Below are 19806 nucleotides of genomic sequence, written 5' to 3'. Positions count from 1 at the left end.
TGACATACCGAAAACTCCCAGAGTCGAGCGTGTGCTTTACGCAGATGACAGCGCTCTTTGCTGCGCAGCCTCAGTGGGCACATAATGAGGCGTCATCTGCTAGATACATGCGACAATCTTGGATCTTGGAAGACCAAACGGCAACTCAAGATGAATGCAGCTAAAAACCAAGCCCTGGTCATCACCAGAAAAGAGCTTCCTGCAGATTTAGTACCGTTTCGTATCATGGGAGGCCCCATCCCATGGTCACGAACAGGGAAATACCTCTGCGTGACCCTAGATCGGCACATAACCTGAAGACCTCACGTCCGCGAAGTAAGAGGAGAAGCGTTGGGTCGCCTACGCACGTTTTACCCAGTCTTAAACCCAACGGGGACGCTATCCACACAGTGGATAAACACTATATCTGGCACTTATTAGGCCCGTTATAGAGTACGCTTCTATGGTATGGTGCAATGCTACCAACATCCACATTGAAAAACTACAGAAAGTGAAGAACAAAGCTCTACGCCTTGCTCTGCACCTACCTAGATGCTTTCCCACTAAGGAGCTTCACGAGCAGGCTGGCGTTCCAGTGCTAAAGGACCACATCAAACAGACTGCCCACTAATTCTATGAAGAGGCGCAGCGGTCTGAAAACCCATTAATAGCCTATCTGGGCATCCAGACACATTGGCACCCGACCACAAAGCGGCCGGAACTGTTGCGTGAATCAAGCGCGCAAGAAGAGAACTAGGTTAATAAAACAAGAACGACACATTGAGCAGACATACCAAAAAGAGAAGAATTAAAAATTCAAACGAATAAAGGAGTTAAGTAGGTAACGCTAAAGTCAAGTGAGTGAACCGTCAACAGATATCCGACCATTTTTAAAACGTTTAAACTAGTCGGACATTTGTGTCTGGCCCAAGGCGTCACTACCAAACATTTGCACTAACATTTTGTGCGTTTCTGCGGCTGTTTTACCAAGTCTAAGACAGAACTTGATACAGTAACGCAGTTCTCTCAGGTCGGTCATTGCAAAACTACAAACAAAAGCAAAGGTCACGGTAAAAATTTTCCCACTAACAGTCAACACGTCCACTTTATGACCACCTAGTTGATAGCCGGTATGTCCACCTTTCGCATGGATAAGACCGGCGACACTTCGTGGCATGGAAGAAGTGAGAGCTTGGTAGGTCACATCTCCACACAGAAGTCGTGAATTCCGGGGAGCTCTGGCGCCATGTTGAATCGCAACCCAAATGTGTTCGATCGCGTTCAGATCTGGCGACCGGGGGGACCACCACATCAATTGGAACTCGCCACTGTGTTCCTCGAACCACTCCATCACACTCCTGGCCTTGTGACATGGCGCATTATCTTGCTGAAAAAGGCTACTGCTGTAGTGAAAAGTGACCGTCGTGAAGGGGTGTACGTGGTCTGCAACCAGTATACGATACCCCTTGGTCGTCACAGTGTCTCGCACGAGCTCCACTGGAACCACGGATTCCAACGTGAACGTACCCAGAGCATAATGGAGCCGCCGCCAGCTTGTCTCTGTCCCGCAACACAGGTGTCAAGGAGTTGTCCCCCTGGAAGACCAAGTATTCGTGCTCTCCCATTGGCTTGATAAAGAAGGCACTGGGATTCACCAGACCATGCAATGCTCTGCCACTGTGCCAACGTCCACTGCAGGTGGTCAAGTGCCCATTTCAGTCGTAGTTGCCGATGTCACGGTGTTAGCACTGTCACATGCACACGTCGTCGGCTGCAGAGGAATTTTCAGCGCACTGTGTGTTCTCCACACTTGTACCCTGCCCATCATTAAAGGCTGATGTTAGTTGTGCCACTGACCGCTGCCTGTCTTGTTTTACTGGTCTGCCCAGCCTACGATGTCAGACACCTGTAATGAGGGGCCGGCTGGTGTGGCCGTGCGGTTCTAGGCGCGTCAGTCTGGAACCGCGCGACGGCTACGGTCGCAGGTTCGAATCCTGCCTCGGGCGCGGATGAGTGTGATGTCCTTAGGTTAGTTAGGTTTAAGTAGTTCTACGTTCTAGGGGACTGATGACCACAGATGTTAAGTCCGATAGTGCTCAGAGCCATTTGAACCATTTTTTTGTAATGAGGGGTGATCGCCTAACGCCACTAGGCTGAATGTGGTTTCACGACATGTTGAAGATACTCACCACAGCACTCCTCACACACCTGACAAGTCATACAGTTTCCAGAGTGCTCGTGTCGAGCCTCCAGGCCGTCACAATCAGCTAGATTTCTTGCGATCCCCATTCTACACATGGACAGCACGCTCGCTGATACTACATGCACCGTGCGTGTGTATGACTAGCAGTTATTCCTTGCCAGGCGACGCTGCTATCGCCTTGACAGGTTTATACCGTTAGTAGGTCGGTGGTCACAATGTTCTAGCTGATTGGTGTAGATCGAAGCCGCTAGGCATAATGGTGTATAACACAGCTCCAAACGGCATTTGGTTGTACCAACGTTTGTCAGTACAGGTCACACAAGTTTCGGGAACCTTTGGATAGCACGTCCTACACTACTGGTCATTAAAATTGTTACACCACGAAGATGACGTGCTACAGACGCGAAACTTAACCGACAGGAAGAAGATGCAGTGATATGCTAATGAGTAGATTTTCAGACTTTCACACAAGGTTGGCTCCGGTGGCGACACCTACAACGTGCTGACATGAGGGAAGTTTCCAGCCGATTTCTCATACACGAACTGCAGTTGACCGGCGTTGCCAGGTGAAACGTTGTTGTGATGCCTCGTGTAAGGAGGAGAAACGCGTACCATCATGTTTCCAACTTTGATAAAGGTCGGATTGTAGGCTATCGCGATTGTGGTTTATCGTATCGCGACGTTGCTGCTCGCGTTGGTGGAGATCCAATGACTGTTAGCAGAATATGGAATCGGTGGGTTCAGGAAGGTAATACGGAACGCCGCGCTGGATCCCAACGGCCTTGTTTCACTAGCAGTCGAGATTACAGGTATCTTATCCGCATGGCTGTAACGGATCGTGCAGCCACGTCTCGATCCCTGAGTCAACAGATGGGGACGTTTGCAAGACAACAACCATCTGCACGGACAGTTCTACGACGTTTGCAGCAGCATGGACTGTCAGCTCGGAGACCGTGGCTGCGGTTACCCTTGACGCTGCATCACAGACAGGCGCGCCTGCGATGGTGTACTCGACGACGAACCAGGGTGCACGAACGGCAAAACGACATTTTTTCGGATGAATCCAAGTTCTGTTTACAACATCATGATGGTCGCATCCGTGTTTGGCGACATCGCAGTAAACGCACATTGGAAGCATGTATTCGTCATCGCCATACTGGCGTATCACCCGGTGTGATGGTATGGGGTGCCATTGGTTACACGTTTCGGTCACCTCTTGTTCGAATTGACGGCACTTTGAACAGTGGACGTTACATTTCAGATGTGTTACGACCCGTGGCTCTACCCTTCATTCGATCCTTGCGAAACCCTACATTTCAGCAGGATAATGCACGACCGCACGTTGCATGTCCTGTACGGGCCTTTCTGGATACAGAAAATGTTCGACTGCTGCCCTGGCCAGCACATTCTCCAGATCTCTCACCAATTGAAAACGTCTGGTCAATGGTGGCCGAGCAAGTGGCTCGTCACAATAGGCCAGTCACTACTCTTGATGAACCGTGGTATCGTGTTGAAGCTGCATGGGCAGCTGTACCTGTACACGCCATTCAAGCTCTGTTTGACTCAATGCCCAGGCGTTTCAAGGCCGTTATTACGGCCAGAGGTGGTTTGTTCTGGGTACTGATTTCTCAGGATCTATACACCCAGACTGCGTGAAAATGTAATCACATGTCAGTTCTAGTATAATATATTGCCAGTGCTAACTCCGTGACCTCGGACAAATATAAACAACCCGTTTATCATCTGCATTTCTTCTTGGTGTAGCAATTTTAATGGTCAGTAGTGTATGTTATTACTATCATGTCTCTCTCGTCCTCCAAAACTGACTTTGGCACTGACGCCACCAAATCCAATGCATTTCTTTATGTCAGTATTTGAATCGTTTAAAACGTGTACAGAAATTCGCTTCGCGGCGCTCGGCGGGACGCGGTAGTAAATCGTTCGTGTGCAAAGAGAACAGCTGCTCTCGTAAAACGGGCGTAAGAGCGCGTGTTGTGTGGTGCTTGCAGGAGCTGGTGTCGCGGCGCGGGCGGCGCGGATGGCGGGCGCTGGTGGCGGCTGTGGCGGTGGCGGCGCTGGTGCTCGCGCTCGTGGTGGCGGGCGCCGTGCTGCTCGCCAGTGGCGGCGACACGTCCACTGCGCAGGCGCAGCAGGGCCCCGCCGAGCAGGGGGTGCCTCTAGAGGACGTGCTGGGCGGCCGGCTCTCCGCCGCGCCCGCCAACGCCTCCTGGATCTCAGGTAGGACACACGCCTAGTCAGAGCACTCAACTGGATACAAATGGCAACAAGAAAAAAGCAAAAATCAGACGTGGAGTGAGTAGAGTTGTAAGCTACATAGGTTATCGTAGACTGTCATAAGTAAGCATAATCCACAGTGGCTTTCCCAGTTAGCCAGTTTCTTCCTCGGCGCCTTTGTCCCGCTCCAACGCGGGGTCGGCTTTGTTATTACGGATGTGGCAGTGTTAATTGCAGAGGGTGGCCGGATGCCCTTCCTGACGCCACCCCAAACCCCCTGTTGTGTACATAGTTCCGCGTAGTCAGCGCGTACACAACTTTCCCACTAGAGCGCGCCCTGCTAAGCACAACAGCGCAGGAGCAGCACTCGTCCATCTCCGCACTACGAGATGGCGCTGCCTTAGAGACGGACCAAATTCTGCTTACGCCGATCCGTGTATTAATATGTAATGCAGCCAATGAGATTGCTGCTAACGTAGAAGCTTTTCTGCTCGTGGATCACACCCTGCAGTGATACACGAACACGCAAGGTATTATAACGAGTGTACAGACCTCCGATTAGTCAGTCTGCATTTGTCTGCACCACTCTGTACCAGTCTACATTAGTCTGTACCAGTCTATAGTCAAGTTTCAGTCTGTGCCTAATAAGATTACCATATTCCTGTACATAGCCATGAAGATAAATGAATAGACACTTTGTCAAGTATCAGAGATATGTGAGAATAGGATTAACGTACCAAGACCAAAGGAACTTCAGATTGTCAATTGTAAACAGCATCCAGAATCAAGTTATATAATGTCTATGCTTTTTATTATTTTAATAAATGTGTGTGAAAATTAATCAAGTTCTGTTTAAAGTTGGTCACCGTCAATCTGCTACTCTAACTGTGCAAGTGGCATTTCTATCATCTGACCTAACGGCAAAACGCTACAATAAGACCACGAGACATATTGCTAACACTCGCCTACTTTGTTAGAGCCACAAGTCAAATAATCTGATGGTGTGTGTACCGAAGGTCTTACACTACGCACACCACACCCCTCGGGATGGAAGTAGTGTACCCCAGCTGTCTGCGTCTAGTGTAAGTCATGAAATGGTGCAAACGTTTTCAAATGTCTGTGAGGCGAAACTTTGGGACCAGCCCGGCCTTCACGTAGCGGGATGTGGAAAACCGCCTAAAAATCACATCCGGGCTGGCCGGCATACCGGCCCTCGTCGTTAATCCGCCGGGCAGATTCGATCCTTGGTCGGCGCGCCTACCCCAGTCCAGGAATCAGCGCATTAGCGCTCTCGGGTGCCCTGGTGGATTCCCAGTTAGCTATTCTAGATACGATTCTACCCACGTTGCCTGTACCTTAAGTTTGTTGCATATCCATCGGACGTTACCTCATTTCGATCACTTTGTTTATACATGCAATCAGTGTCCCCTCGAAACCAGAAGCGTTGAACCGTCTAGAAAATGATTGAGTATATACAACATGTGATCAAAAAATTAATAGGAATTATTTTAATTTAGTAGGCTTTATATGAGGCGTGTTTTTTTAAATAAATACGGTTTCAAAATTAAAAAAAGACGTGCAAAGATATCTCAATAATTTTATTTTTACATGAAAGCCTGTACCTTAATCTACTTTTCTACATAATTTCCGTAAATATTGAGGCACCTGTCATAACGTTGTAGCAGTTTTTGAATACCCTCCTCGTAGAAGTCTACCATCTGACTTTTTAACCACTGCATCACCACTGTTTCGACTTCGTCATCGTCTTGAAGACGCTGTCCGCCCAGGTGTTTCTTCAAGTGCAAGAACAGATGGTAGTCACTGGGCGCAAGATCGGGGCTGAACGGAGGATGATCTAGAGTTTCCCATCGAAAAGATGTGAAGAGATCTTTGGTCTGATTCGCCACATGCGGACGGGCATTGTCTTGCAGCAAAACGATGCCCTTGCTCAACTTGCCACGTATTTTGTTCTGAACTGAACGGCGCAGATTGTGCAATGTCTTACAGTAAGCTGCTGCATTGATTGTCTCATTACGAGGCAGAAATTCCACAAGCAATACTCATTTTCTGTCCCAAAAAACTGTGCACATGATTTTCCGGGCAGAAATTGTTTGCTTAAGATTAACTTTTCTGAGTGAATCTGAATGCCGCCATTCGATGGACTGTTGCTTTGATTCTGGTGTCACGTAGGCCACCCATGTTTCATCGCGCGCAACAATTTGGCTTAAGAAGTCATCACCGTCGTTGTGGTACCGCTCAAGGAAAGTCAATGCACTGTCTAAACGTTTTGTTTTGTACATCCGTCAACATTTTCGGTACCCAACGTGTGCACAATTTTCGATAATTCAAGTGCTCGGCCACAATGCCATACAAAACATTACGAGAAACATCAGGAAAGTCATCCCGCAAGGAGTAAATCGTAAAGCTTCTATTTTCTCTCACCTTATTGTCCACTTTCTGCAGCAAACTTTCATTAACGACAAAAGAACGCCCACTTCGTTCTTCATCATGCACATTTGTGCGGCCATCTTTAAATGCTCTTTCCCACTTTCTTACCATTCCATCACTCATAATGTTTTCTCCGTAAACTGCACAGATCTCCCGATGAATAGCGATCGCCTTTAGCCCTTTAGCACTAAGAAATCTTACTACTGCCCGTACTTCACAGTCAGCGGGGCTCAAGATTATCGGAGGCATCTTTAACACTCAGTACACAACGTAAACAAGGAAGAATCAGTGCGTAGATTAATGTACAGGCTTTCATGTAAAAATAAAATTATTGAGATATCTTAACAGGTCTACTTTAATTTCAAAACAGTACTTACTTAAAAAACACGTCTCGTATATCCGATTTTCAATATTTTTTCATCTTCTTGGTACATATATTCATGGTGTACATCATCATTTTCAGCTGTTTTGAATACTTAGTTTATTGTTGGCAGTCGAAAAGATTATACGTGTTTTAGAGTGCTTGACGAATTTTTACTTTGGAAAGAGATGGATCAGAGAATTTACATTAAATTTGGCTTGAAAAATGGAATAAAGCACAGTACCGCATTGCATATGTTGACTGTGGCATATGGTGGATCTACTATGAGTACAACAGTTTATCAGTGGTATAAGAGTTTCATAGAGGAGCCGAGAAGACACTTAAAACGACGACTGCCCTGGAGGCCCTAGCACATCAATTACTGACCACAAAGTGGAGCCGGCCGGAGTGGCCGAGCGATTAAAGGCGCTACAGTCTGGAACTGCACGACCGCTACGTCGCAGGTTCGAATCCTGCCTCGGGCATGGATGTGTGTGATGTCCTTAGATTAGTTAGGTTTAAGTAGTTCTAAGTTCTAGGGGACTTATGACCACAGCAGTTGAGTCCCATAGTGCTCAGAGCCATTTGAACAAAGTGGAAGAAGTAAGGCAAGTGATTATGGAAAATCACCGAATCACCATAAGTGATGATGTCGGCATATCCTTTGTCTCAAGCCAAGCAATTTTTTCGGATGTTTGGGCATGAAACGTGGAGCAGCAAAGTTTCTTTTCCGAAATAGTTGAATTTCGGCCACAAACGACATCGCATAGGCATCGCTCAGGAATCTCTGTATGAAGTCGACAACAATCAAAATCGTCTAAGAAAGGTTATAATAGCTGACAGAACATGGGTATATGGGTATCGGACGGTCCTACAACAATTTCTAGCAGACGTAAACGAAGTTGTCGCTAGACTTGTTTATGCTTCAGGAGCCTCATTATCGAAGTTAGAAACCCAATGCTAAAGGAAAGCTTTTCACCTCCATGCTATGGATACAATTTTGTTCAATGCTGAATATCAGCTTGTTCACACTGTTGTCGCAGATAAGATTAAAAGTGCAAATGCTCTCACTAATGGACAGACAGACGTGTCCGGACACCAGGTGATTAATTTCATTGCCATGACGCCAGAACCCTTTTTTTTCCAAGAGCATTCGTCCTGGTGAACGTAGAAAAACATCACAATTACTGATATAAAGTATAGAATGGACTAACGCTGAATGATGTGTGGTTCTAGTTATGTGCTAAACACACAAACAAAAAAACATAGAAAAGTTCTCGGTTCGCAGTTTCTGTCTTACACATCCAGTAACGTTTCTTTCCCTACTGATAATCCTATCATTTACTACTTCATTTATTTATTGTTCCAAAACTACCGAACCATTGTTTTGGAAGAGCGCAACTCTCGGAGTGAAACAGGGATGTCCTCTACCACCTTACTTTCACAACAATATTTTCAGTAAGGAGACAATAACAACAATGAAAGAAAAGATGATTGGATTCAAAATTAATGGTATGCATATGCACTTCATCAGACTTATTGATAACATTGCAACAGTTGCCGATTCAAGGAAGGAACCGAATAAAATTCTAAGGATCTTAATTCGAGAGATAACAGAAGTAAAAGCAGAAATAAATAACAAGAAGACAAAAGTTATGCTTATAGACAAGAAAGGAGGCGGAGGTAAGATTGGCATAAGAATGGACCGTGAACAACTCAAGGAAGTAACCGAATTTTGATATCTCATTAGCAATGGAGAGGAAAACGATATAAGGTTTTCAAAATGAGCTAGACACTTTAAAGTGACTGTAAAAAATGTCGGTATTTAGGTAAGGTATTATATGATTATGTGTTTGGAAACAGAAACTCAAGACGTTTTTTGTAAAGAAGTTCTGTGTGATTCAGTTCTGCAAGAGCAGGTCCACTAACGCAGCGCATCGGAAATCCAGGAACTCATTTAACAAGTCTCCACCTACCATACAGTTCATTTATGAATGGGAATAGAAGTTTAATACAGGAAATTTTCATAAAGACAAAAGCAATGGGCGGCCATCACCATCTGAGGAACAAGGTGAATGCATCAAGGAAACGTTCCTCAGAAGTTTACAAAAGCCAGCGTCTTGGGCCAGTTGCCACATAGGAACTCCACAGCCAACTATTTGGAGAGTGCTGAGAAAACATCAGCAAATGAAACCGTATCAGACTTAGCTACTCCAAGCCATTACACATGACTTTTAACATTTGCAAAAACAGTTTTGCATTGATATGCAGTTGCGGCCTCACTCTTGAAGAACTAAATCAAGCAAAATGCCTTCTTCAGTAATCTAGCAGCCATGATGCGGGCGAAAATTGTAACAAAAAAGACTTACTGAGTTGATGGTTCCATACATACACTGACACGTCAAAGAAACTGGTATAGGCATGCGTATTCAAATACAGAGGTATGTAAACAGGCAGGATATGGCGCTGAGGTCAGCAACGCCTATAAAAGACAAGTGTCTGGCGCAGTTCTTAGATAGGTTACTGCTGCTACGACGGCAGGTTATCAAGATTTAAGTGAGTTTGAACGTGGTGTTATAGGCGGCAACAAATGATGGAACACAACATCTCTAAGGTAGCGATGAAGTGGGGATTTTCCCGTACGACTATTTCACGAGTGTACCTGAATATCAGGAATCCGGTAAAACATCAAGTCTCCGACATTGCTGTGGCGGGAAAAAGATCCTGCAAGGAGGGGTCAACGACGACTGAAGAGTATCGTTCAGTGTGACGGAAGTGCAACTCTTCCACAAATTGCTGCGGATTTCAATGCTGGGCCATCAACAGCTGTCAGCGTGCGAACCATTCAATGAAACATCTGCATCTACATCTATACTCCGCGAGCCACCTTACGGTGTGTGGCGGAGGGTACTTATTGTACCACTATCTGATCCCCCCTTCCCTGTTCCATTCACGAATTGTGCGTGGGAAGAACGACTGCTTGTAAGTCTCCGTATTTGCTCTAATTTCTCGGATCTTTTCGTATGGGCTTTTGGAGCTGAAGGCCCACTCGTGTACCGTTGATGACTGCACGACACGTAGCCTTACGCTCGCCTGGGCCCATCAACACTGACATTGGACTGTTGATGACTAGAAACAGGTTGCCTGGTCGGTCGAGTCTCATTTCAAATTGTTTCGAGTGGATGGACGAGTACGGGTATGGAGACAACCTCATGAATGCATAGACCTTACATGTCAGCAAGGGACTGTTCAAGCTGGTGGAGGCTCTGTAATGGTGTAGGGCGTGTGCAGTTGGAATGATAGGGGACCCCTGATACATCTAGATGCGACTCCGGCAGGTGACACGTACATAAGCATCCTGTCTGATCACCTGCATCCATTCGTGTCCATTGTGCATTCCGACGGACTTGGACAAATCTAGCACGACAATGCGACACCCCATCGTCCAGAATTGCTACAGAGTGACTCCAGGAACAGTCTTCTGAGTTTAAACACTTTCGCTGCCCATCAGACTCCCCAGACATGAACATTATTGAGCATATATGGGCTGCCTTGCAATGTGTTGTTCGCAAGAGATCTCCACCCCCTCGTAATCTTACGGGTTTATGGACAGCCCTGCAGGATTCATGGTGTCAATGCCCTCCAGCACTACTTCAAACATTAGTTGAGTCCATGCCACATCGTGCCAGCACTTCTGCGTGCTTGTGGGGGCCCTTCACGAGATAAGGCAGGTGTACCACTTTCTTGGACTCTTCAGTGTATAATCATATGATATACTGCATCAATACAAGAATTTTTTACAGTCATTGTAAAGTGTCTATATAATTTTGAATAAACCTATAGATGTCTGATGGGAATAAAGATTAGAACAGCACTAGCCAAGAGCTCCTTCCAGAATAAGAACAATTTCCTGCTGAATAAGCACATAAGCGTCCACATTAAGAAACAATTTCTATAAAAACTTTTCTATGGGGTGTCTTGACATACAGATGTGAAACCTGAACGTTAGCAAAGAATGGGATAGCTCACCTCAAAGCTACAGAAATGTGGTGCTGGAGGAGAATTACAATAACTGGCTGGACTGACAGAATGCTTCTGCAAGAAACAGAAGAGAAGAAAGAATTACTGAAAGTTACATGTAAACGCCAAGTTAAACTCACTGGACGATTAATTAGACAATATATTCTTTTACAAAACAGTTTAAAGACAAGACTGGAGGAATAAAAATGAGAGGTCTACTGAAAACATACTAGTTTAAAAATACATTTTTGAAGGCAAGCTTGCAGGGAGGAAAATGGGAGGATGATCAAGGATATCCTATTTAAGAAATATGGTCAGTAAGATGGAATGTTCTCCCTACATGGAGATATGGAGATGAAGAGGACTGCAGAAGAGGGGAAGCTGTGGCTGGGTAGGCAATGCTTAGCCTTTTGCAAGGAGTAGTAGTTTCAGATACATTCCAGATTATTCACTTTTTCACGCTATACACCAGTTCTTTAATATTCACTGTAAATTAATGGAAGGAAGGAAGATTAGTGGTTAATGTCCTCTTGACATCAAGATCATTACAAATGGAACACAAGCTTGGAATGTTTCAAAGGAACCAACTTGGCTTTCTCCAGGAATGATTTGGAGAAATCACAAAAAAAACCTAAGTCTGGATGGACGGATTTGAACAATCATCCTCCTGAATGCAATTCCATTATGCTCAGCATGTGAGGTAGTACATGGTTCACAAATAAAATGGATCACAAATGAAAGTCTAATTCACTGAGATCATGGAAATTTGGAGATCAGCTGGCAGTGCTAAGTCAAACAGTTCACTTTCCTTAAAAATAAATATGAAAGGCTTGGTGAATGGCCCTGCTATCATGAAGAGGGGCTTTGCAATGCATAAATGGCATATTTTCTACGTCTTTGAGAATATATGAGTTGTACGTGCTGCAATTAAAGGAACAGATGATCCAGAGAAATCAATGTAGATTGGCTGATGTGAATTAATGTCAATGAAAACTGGTTAGAACTTATGAACCCAAAACTACTAACAAATATTTATACTGGGTATGGACCTGAACCTGAATTTCCTGCTTTCCATGATAAACAGTTGCCTCAACTATTAGCCTATCTGAACTTACATCCAACAGATTGAGCTAAGGTAACTATAGATCAGAGAAGACAGTAGAAAACACAAATATTTAGCATCTGTTAGTTATGCAGGAAAGAAGCTTCAGTGTTCATTATATCTGACCTCCTGTAACATGTGCTTGAAACTGTACTGAAATTTGGTGTTGGGAATAGAACTAATGAATGAAGTTAGGAAAATTTGGGTTTAAATGCAAACATTTTACGCTAGGCTTTACTATGACTGTTATTGATAGTAACTGAAATAATAAGTTTACTTTTATCAGTCATCATTTATTTTATTTTTACTATTCATTGCAATGGCTTAAACCTCCATCATTGGGTTTCTAATGGTCACAGGCTTCTTTTCCAGTTTGCCACATCACATACTGTAGAAACTAACGTCCTCGCAAATAACATTAGATGCAATTTGTAAGAGTTCAAGAGAGTGAAGATGGGATGTAGATATCATATTTGCATCGTCAGTTTTTACAAACTGCTTGTGGTGTAACATGACGAAAAAAGGAATCTGTCACCACAGTAGACAGTATGAAAGATTACACCACAGTTGTAAATAGAGCACATACATGTTGCATTAATTCACATTAATACACCTCTGAAATGCCTAGTAGAAGTAAAATAAATTGTGACGTAACAGTAAACTTGTTTCAACCAAAATTTGAGTTTAATGTCTCATTGAAGATGAGACCATTGGACATGGAACACAAACTCAGATTACAGAAGGAATTATCGTGGCACTGACCTTGAGCGATTTAGTGCAACCATGGAAACTCTAAATCTGTGTGGCCAAACAGGGGGTTGAACCAAGTTCTTCCCAACTATGACTCTGATGTGATGCCACTGCCCCACCTCTACTGTACAAAAGATCTTCTATCAATTAGCCAACTGGAATATTGCCTAAAAAGTGGCAATTTTTTGTAAACCATTGCAAAAGCCAGGCTCATAATCAAACTGTTTGTTCATGATCTGCCATTTGCAAAGTTTGGACCTGTGGATGACACAGGTATGACATCTCTTTACTCACAGTCACTAAATACTCTTGATATGGTTATATATTTGTCTTGCCAAATTCTTGTACTTCTCAGCTATAGCCCATGACATTTAGTCTTAGCATTAAGAAACCTGTGAAATATTTCCTTGTGTGCACTCGAACATTCATCCATTGAGCATTAGTTTGAAATACATTAAGCCCCAGACGTGCTGGCTGCAGCTACAGTTTACACTCTGACTAAAGCAAATAAATTATCATCCCAACTAACAACTGATGAAGTATTAATTCTTAAACCTCTAACACGCCATATGAACCCTATGTTTGGAGAGTATTTTACCAAATGTTTTCCAACTCAGTGACTCGTTATTGTGTGTCCAACGTACTAATACAAGATTCTATAATTGATGCTGTTCCAAAGATTTGTATCTGTGATTGTTGTACTATTGTGTTTATCTAGGTTTGCAGGCTTGTTGGTGCCAATTTAGCTGGTGCACCAGCAACAGCAGTTGCACACGCAGTGTCATGGCTAGGCCTCGCATTTTTAGGTGCTGAAATCAGTAAATTATTTATGCTTGTGTGACAAAAGGTAAAAATATTTAACTATAATTTAGTTTATTTGTGTCAATAAGAACAATACACAATGCTCACAAATTCATTTTATGCTACACCTTACTGATTGCTGAAAAATTACAGTAAACAGTGAGATCCATTCTCAAGTTACCCATCACAAATGATGGACAGTTATCCCAAAACACTGCCTTATACAGTAAAAACATGCACATCACGTCACACAATGTTAGTCTGTTGAATTTTTAGCAGGGAATGTTGCTCATGTCCACAACAGTATCATCCTCATGCTGGCCATCTGACACATTTGCAACTTTGTCCATAATTTGAAACCTGTTATTGTTTTCAAACACACATCTGAATTGATTTTGTAACATTTGTGGTGTAGTTCACAAACACTGTTTAGTTTTCTTTCAATGTCATGAAAGTGCTGAACTCTGACTGAAAGAGTACTGCCATTTCAAGTTTGTCACTGAGCTGCTAAGAAAACACAAGTATATATACCAAGTAATTTTCTAACACTGTGTCACATAACATATCCAGAAGTATTCCAATCAAAGTTGCATCACCTTTGCCCATTACATTAACTACTGAAGCAAAATCATCAATATTTCCTGCACTATACTGGGCTGCAGTAAACCAAGTTTCCCACTATTCTTTTATTGGGATGGGTAACAGGAGATAGGAGGAAATTAGTGGTGACTGTTGTCTCTAATAAGGAAAGCACTATTGCAGGTGACAGCTGAGCTTCATATGCAAGTAGAGAAAACAATGATGTAGAAAAGTGTATGATAGGACTTGCATGGGCAAAAAAAAAAAATCATGGTAAAGCTGTTGTTGCAAAACCTCTTGTAAATTAGGTATGTTCAAAGAATGTAATTCATTGACACAAGAAGCTTGAAACAACTAACAACAAATTTAACTCTGATTTGCTTACATTAGTATTACACTGTTCCCTAGTGCTTGACAAGTTTAGATAAGAGGAACACAAGGGAAAGCATACAGTTGTAAAATAACAGTATTATGTAAAACCCAGATGGTAGTGTTTTGATGCATAAAAGAATGGCACACTACCCCAGCATTAGCAATATGCCCATGGAGTGTTTACTTTGTAAAACACAAGAATCACCAGGATGCAGAACACATTTCAGTATCTATAGATCAGTCAATGAATTGGCAGGGAGATGGGCTTTCTGCTTTTCTTTGCTAATGAACTTATGTTCACATATTTTGAAAAATTTGGTCACAGTCACTGTAACCAGTTTTGTAACTAAAGTGAAGTACTGAAGCTATATGCTTCATTAACAAAGATCTAAGCTATGATGGCCTACCAATATACGGGACTCCAGTTACCATGGGAATCACTCATACACTACTAGACATTAAAATTGCTACACCAAGAAGAAATGCAGATGATAAACGGGTATTCATTGGACAAATATATTATACTAGAATTGACATGTGATTACATTTTCAGCAATATAGGTGCATAGATTCTCAGAAATCAGTACCCACAACAACCACCTCTGGCCGTAATAATGGCGTTGATACGCCTGGGCATTAAGTCAAACAGAGCTTGGATGGTGTGTACAGGTACAGCTGCCCATGCAGCTTCAACACAATTCCACAGTTCATCAAGAGTAGTGACTGGCGTATTGTGATGAGCCAGCTGCTCGGCCACCATTGACCAGACGTTTTCAATTGGTGAGAGATCTGGAGAATGTGCTGGCCAGGGCAGCAGTTGAACATTTTCTGGATCCAGAAAGGCTCCTACAGGACCTGCAACGTGCGGTCGTGCATTATCCTGCTGAAATGTAGGGTTTCGCAGGGATTGAATGAGGAGTAGAGCCACGAGTCGTAACACATCTGAAATGTAACGTCCACTGTTCAAAGTGCCATCAATGCGAACAAGAGGTGACCGAGACATATAACCAATGGCACCCCATACCATCACGCCGGGTGATACGCTAGTATGGCGATGATGAATACACGCTTCCAATGTGCGTTCACCACGATGTCGCCAAACACGGATGTGACCATCATGATGCTGTAAACAGAACTTGGATTCATCCGAAAAAATGACATTTTGCCATTCGTGCACCCAGGTTCATCGCTGAGTACACCATCGCAGGCGCTCCTGTCTGTCATGCACCGTCAAGGGTAACCACAGCCATGGTCTTCGAGCTGATAGACCATGCTGCTGCAAACATTGTCAAACTGTTCGTGCAGATGGTTGTTGTCTTGCAAACGTCCCCATCTGTTGACTCAGGGATCGAGACGTGGCTGCACGATCCATTAGAGCCATGCGGATAAGATGCCTGTCACCTTGACTGTTAGTGATACGAGGCCATTGGGATCCAGCACGGCATTCCGTAATACCCTCCTGAACCCATCAATTTCATATTCTGCTAACAGTCATTGGATCTCGACCAACGCGAGCAGCAATGTCACGATATGATAAACCGCAATCGCGATAGGCTACAATCCAACCTTTACCAAGGTTGGAAATGTTATGGCACACATTTCTCCTCCTTACACGAGGCATCACAACAACATTTCACCAGGCAATGTCAGTCAACTGCTGTTTGTGGATGAGAAATCAGTTGGAAACTTTCCTCACGTCAGCACATTGTAGGTGTTGCCACCGGCGCCAACCTTGTGTGAATGCTCTGAAAAGCTAATCATTTGCATATCATGGCATCTTCTTCCTGTTGGTTAAATTTCGCATCTGTAGCACGTCATCTTCATGGTGTAGCAATTTTAATGGCCAGTAGTGTATTTAATAAGTAGGTGTCAGGTAAAAAATTAATCTGAGGAAAGGGATCCTTCTCACTCTATTCAGTTATCAGATGATAAGGACTACTCTCATTATGATGTGTTTATTCAAATACTGATAAACTGGCACACCATTACATTGATTTGTTGAAAATGGATGATACTCAAAAAATATACCCATATGGAAAATAAGTAAATGTGTTTGTGTAGATAGCTAGCATCAGAGTTACAACATCATTCCAAAAATACAATGGGGTTCATAAACCCAGACTATGGAGATTTTGTATTAGTCCGCTTGGTCATGCCCACCTGAAGTGATAATGAGTAAAGGTGGCCTTCTCATTCTGCAGTGTGAATGGGCCTGGCCTTACTTTTTAAATTCCCCCAATCTATCCTTCAGCGCTCCCCTGAGAAGAAACTATTAGTTCTGAACACCAGCAAGTGTGTTACTTTTATATGAGTCTATCAGCAGTACTATGCGTTACCCCTCCTGGATGTGGTTACTAGTCAGCTATTCTGTCTCAAATTCATTAGTTTTCTTGACAGTTTTATTTATTTCAATCTTTATCTGATTTCAACAATTCTTAATCACTTCTCATCCTGCCAAGACCAAGTTATTTTCTAGATGCTTCAAAAAATATTCCATCAGTGTGAGCTTCCTTTTAGTATGGGTTTCCCATTGGCATCTCCCCTCCCCTATTCTTTCTAGAAACTGTTAATTTTGACTATTTTCACTTATTTTTGAACATTTTAAATTAATAGTTTACACATGATTGTGTAAAACTGCTGAAATATTATGAATAAGAGGGTACAAGTAATCCATGTGAAAAGGAACGTATGAGATCAAATGAGACCATGAACTATGATACTGGGAAATGAGAGTGACATAAATACCAACAGTCCTGTTCGGTACAGTGGTAAACGTACAACTGATTCATACTGGCATAATATTAACACATCACATCATGGAATGATGAAAACTTTTTTTTCATTGCTGCACTGTTGAAGAGTTCTGTTCACATTGTTGGGTTTACATAGAAGGGCTATACTTCAGCATGTAGCTTACAAAAGTATACCAATTTTGCACATTTCAGGTAACACATACAGACAAGGAAACAGAAATGTTAATGCAATATGTGGCCTATATGTTTCATCAAAATAATTTGAAAGCATGAAGTTTTTCATAATTTATTTATTTCATTTTAAAGTCATTGAAAGAACCACCTGTATTATAACTAATTGTGTTTTAGGGGGAGTTTATGATTGTTGTTACAGTGTTAGGTAGAGATCAAGGCATAATTCTTCCAAGTGTAGACCTTGAGGATGTTTTGGATGAAAGATTTGAACCTGAAAGTAATGAGGGTTTCAACAGCACTTGGGTTTCAGGTGAGATGAAACTAATCACTATGTGGGTTACATGCTTCTATTGCTTTTTGCTCTTCTGGGGATGACTCCAGTGTCACCCTATGAGGCTGCTGTTTGAATGAGAGTGTATGACAATCTCAGCATGGACACAGCATGAGTTATTGCAGTTTCCTTGTAAGATCAAAGACCTTTTTTTATATATATGGTATACAAAGGCATATTATTAGTAACCAGGATAATACTATTCATAAAAACTGAATTATGCATCTCTTTGTTTACAGTAAACATTTTGACTGAAAATGTCTAATCAGTACTGTAGCACATGACAGAAGACGAAAATATGATAATTCCACACAGTACAGAAAGAATAGGAAAATGCTTCTGCATCTACGTCTATACTCTGCAAACCATCATGAGGTGAATGGCAATGGGTATGTCCCATTATACCAGTTAGAGTTTCTTCCTCTTCCATTCACGTATGGAGTGTGGGATGAATGATTGTTTGAATGCCTCTGTGTGTGCAGTAATTATTATTATCTTATCCTCACGATTACTATGTAAGTGATATATAGGGAGTTGTAGTACATTCCTAGAGTAATCATTTAAAGCTGGTTCTTGAAACTTTGTTAACAGACTTTCTTGGATACTTTACATCTGTCTTCAAGAGTCTTCCAGTTGATTTCCTTCAATATCTCTGTGACACTTTCCCACAGATTAAACAAACCTGTGACCATTTGTGTATTCATTCAATATCCCCAGTTAGTCCTATCTGGTACAGGTCCCACACACTTGAACAATATTCTAGAACCAGTCACACAAGTGATTGTAAGCAATCTCCTTTGTAGATTGATTGCACTTCCCAAGTATTCTACCAATAAACTGAAGTCTATAACCTGCTTTACCCAATATTGAACCTATGTGATGACTTCATTTCATATCCATACAAAGTGTTGCACCCAGGTATTTGTATGAATTGGCTGATTCCAACAGTGACTCATTGACTTCTCTTTGTCTGTCTTAGGTGCTATACATTTGCAGAATTCCATGGCATAACAGTGTTTCAAAATCTTTGTCACAAAGTGCTTCTTATTACTTCTATTTTATGTAGTTCACAGACTAATATAGTCAGCCACATACTACATATATTACATATGATTTTGCATGAGACACAATCATCATGATATGGAACAAATCAATGTTAGCAACAACAAGTAGATGTGTTGCTGTTGTACACTACATAACCAGGTGGTTTGTACAGATTTATTCACTACTAGTATGTAAAAGCAGTTATCTAGAAGAATATTTTTCAGGTATTTTTCTCTGTGATAGAGCCAATTACATTTTGATACAGACATGCAAAATGCCTTACTCTGAAATGAAAAATTATTATATACATCACTAAACCTGTCCAATCTCCAAAAATAAAAATAGTAGTTTATTTTCTGTTTGACCTTCTGTATTTTTGCACCAAATTTTGATTCATTGTGAACTGCCATTTCAAGCAATCTGTAATTAAAAATAAAAATTTGTTCTTTTGTTAAAATGTTATGAGTCAGCCCTTGCTAATTAACATTCATATTTTTTACTAAATATGGCACCCAAATAAACAAAAAAAGCTGTTGCTGCTAGTGAGATTTGAACGAGCAACTTACGATTATCAGACTTTCTCCCCACACATTCAGCTACCAAAGATTATATTAATTGGTTACAATTTTTTATACTTAACAGTGTTCACAAATC

General features: G+C 42.4%; 1 protein-coding gene across 4 annotated transcripts in view; it reads left to right on the top strand.

Moving 5' to 3' along the window:
• LOC124798460 (venom dipeptidyl peptidase 4-like) overlaps positions 1–19806 on the top strand; it is a 539163-nt gene that overhangs the window by 460043 nt on the left and 59314 nt on the right. For 3 of the 4 annotated variants that reach the window (XM_047261885.1, XM_047261884.1, XM_047261886.1), the window contains exon 2: positions 4192–4420. In XM_047261885.1, coding sequence (XP_047117841.1) covers positions 4192–4420 — 229 coding nt within the window. Of the gene's footprint in view, positions 1–4191; positions 4421–18478; positions 18498–19806 lie in introns of those variants that run through there. The other variant, XM_047261887.1, reaches the window with a different exon arrangement.

The sequence above is a fragment of the Schistocerca piceifrons genome, chromosome 5 (assembly GCF_021461385.2).
Source record: "Schistocerca piceifrons isolate TAMUIC-IGC-003096 chromosome 5, iqSchPice1.1, whole genome shotgun sequence".
NCBI classification, from domain to species: Eukaryota; Metazoa; Arthropoda; class Insecta; order Orthoptera; family Acrididae; genus Schistocerca; species Schistocerca piceifrons.
This window is presented reverse-complemented; position numbering and strand designations above follow the sequence as displayed.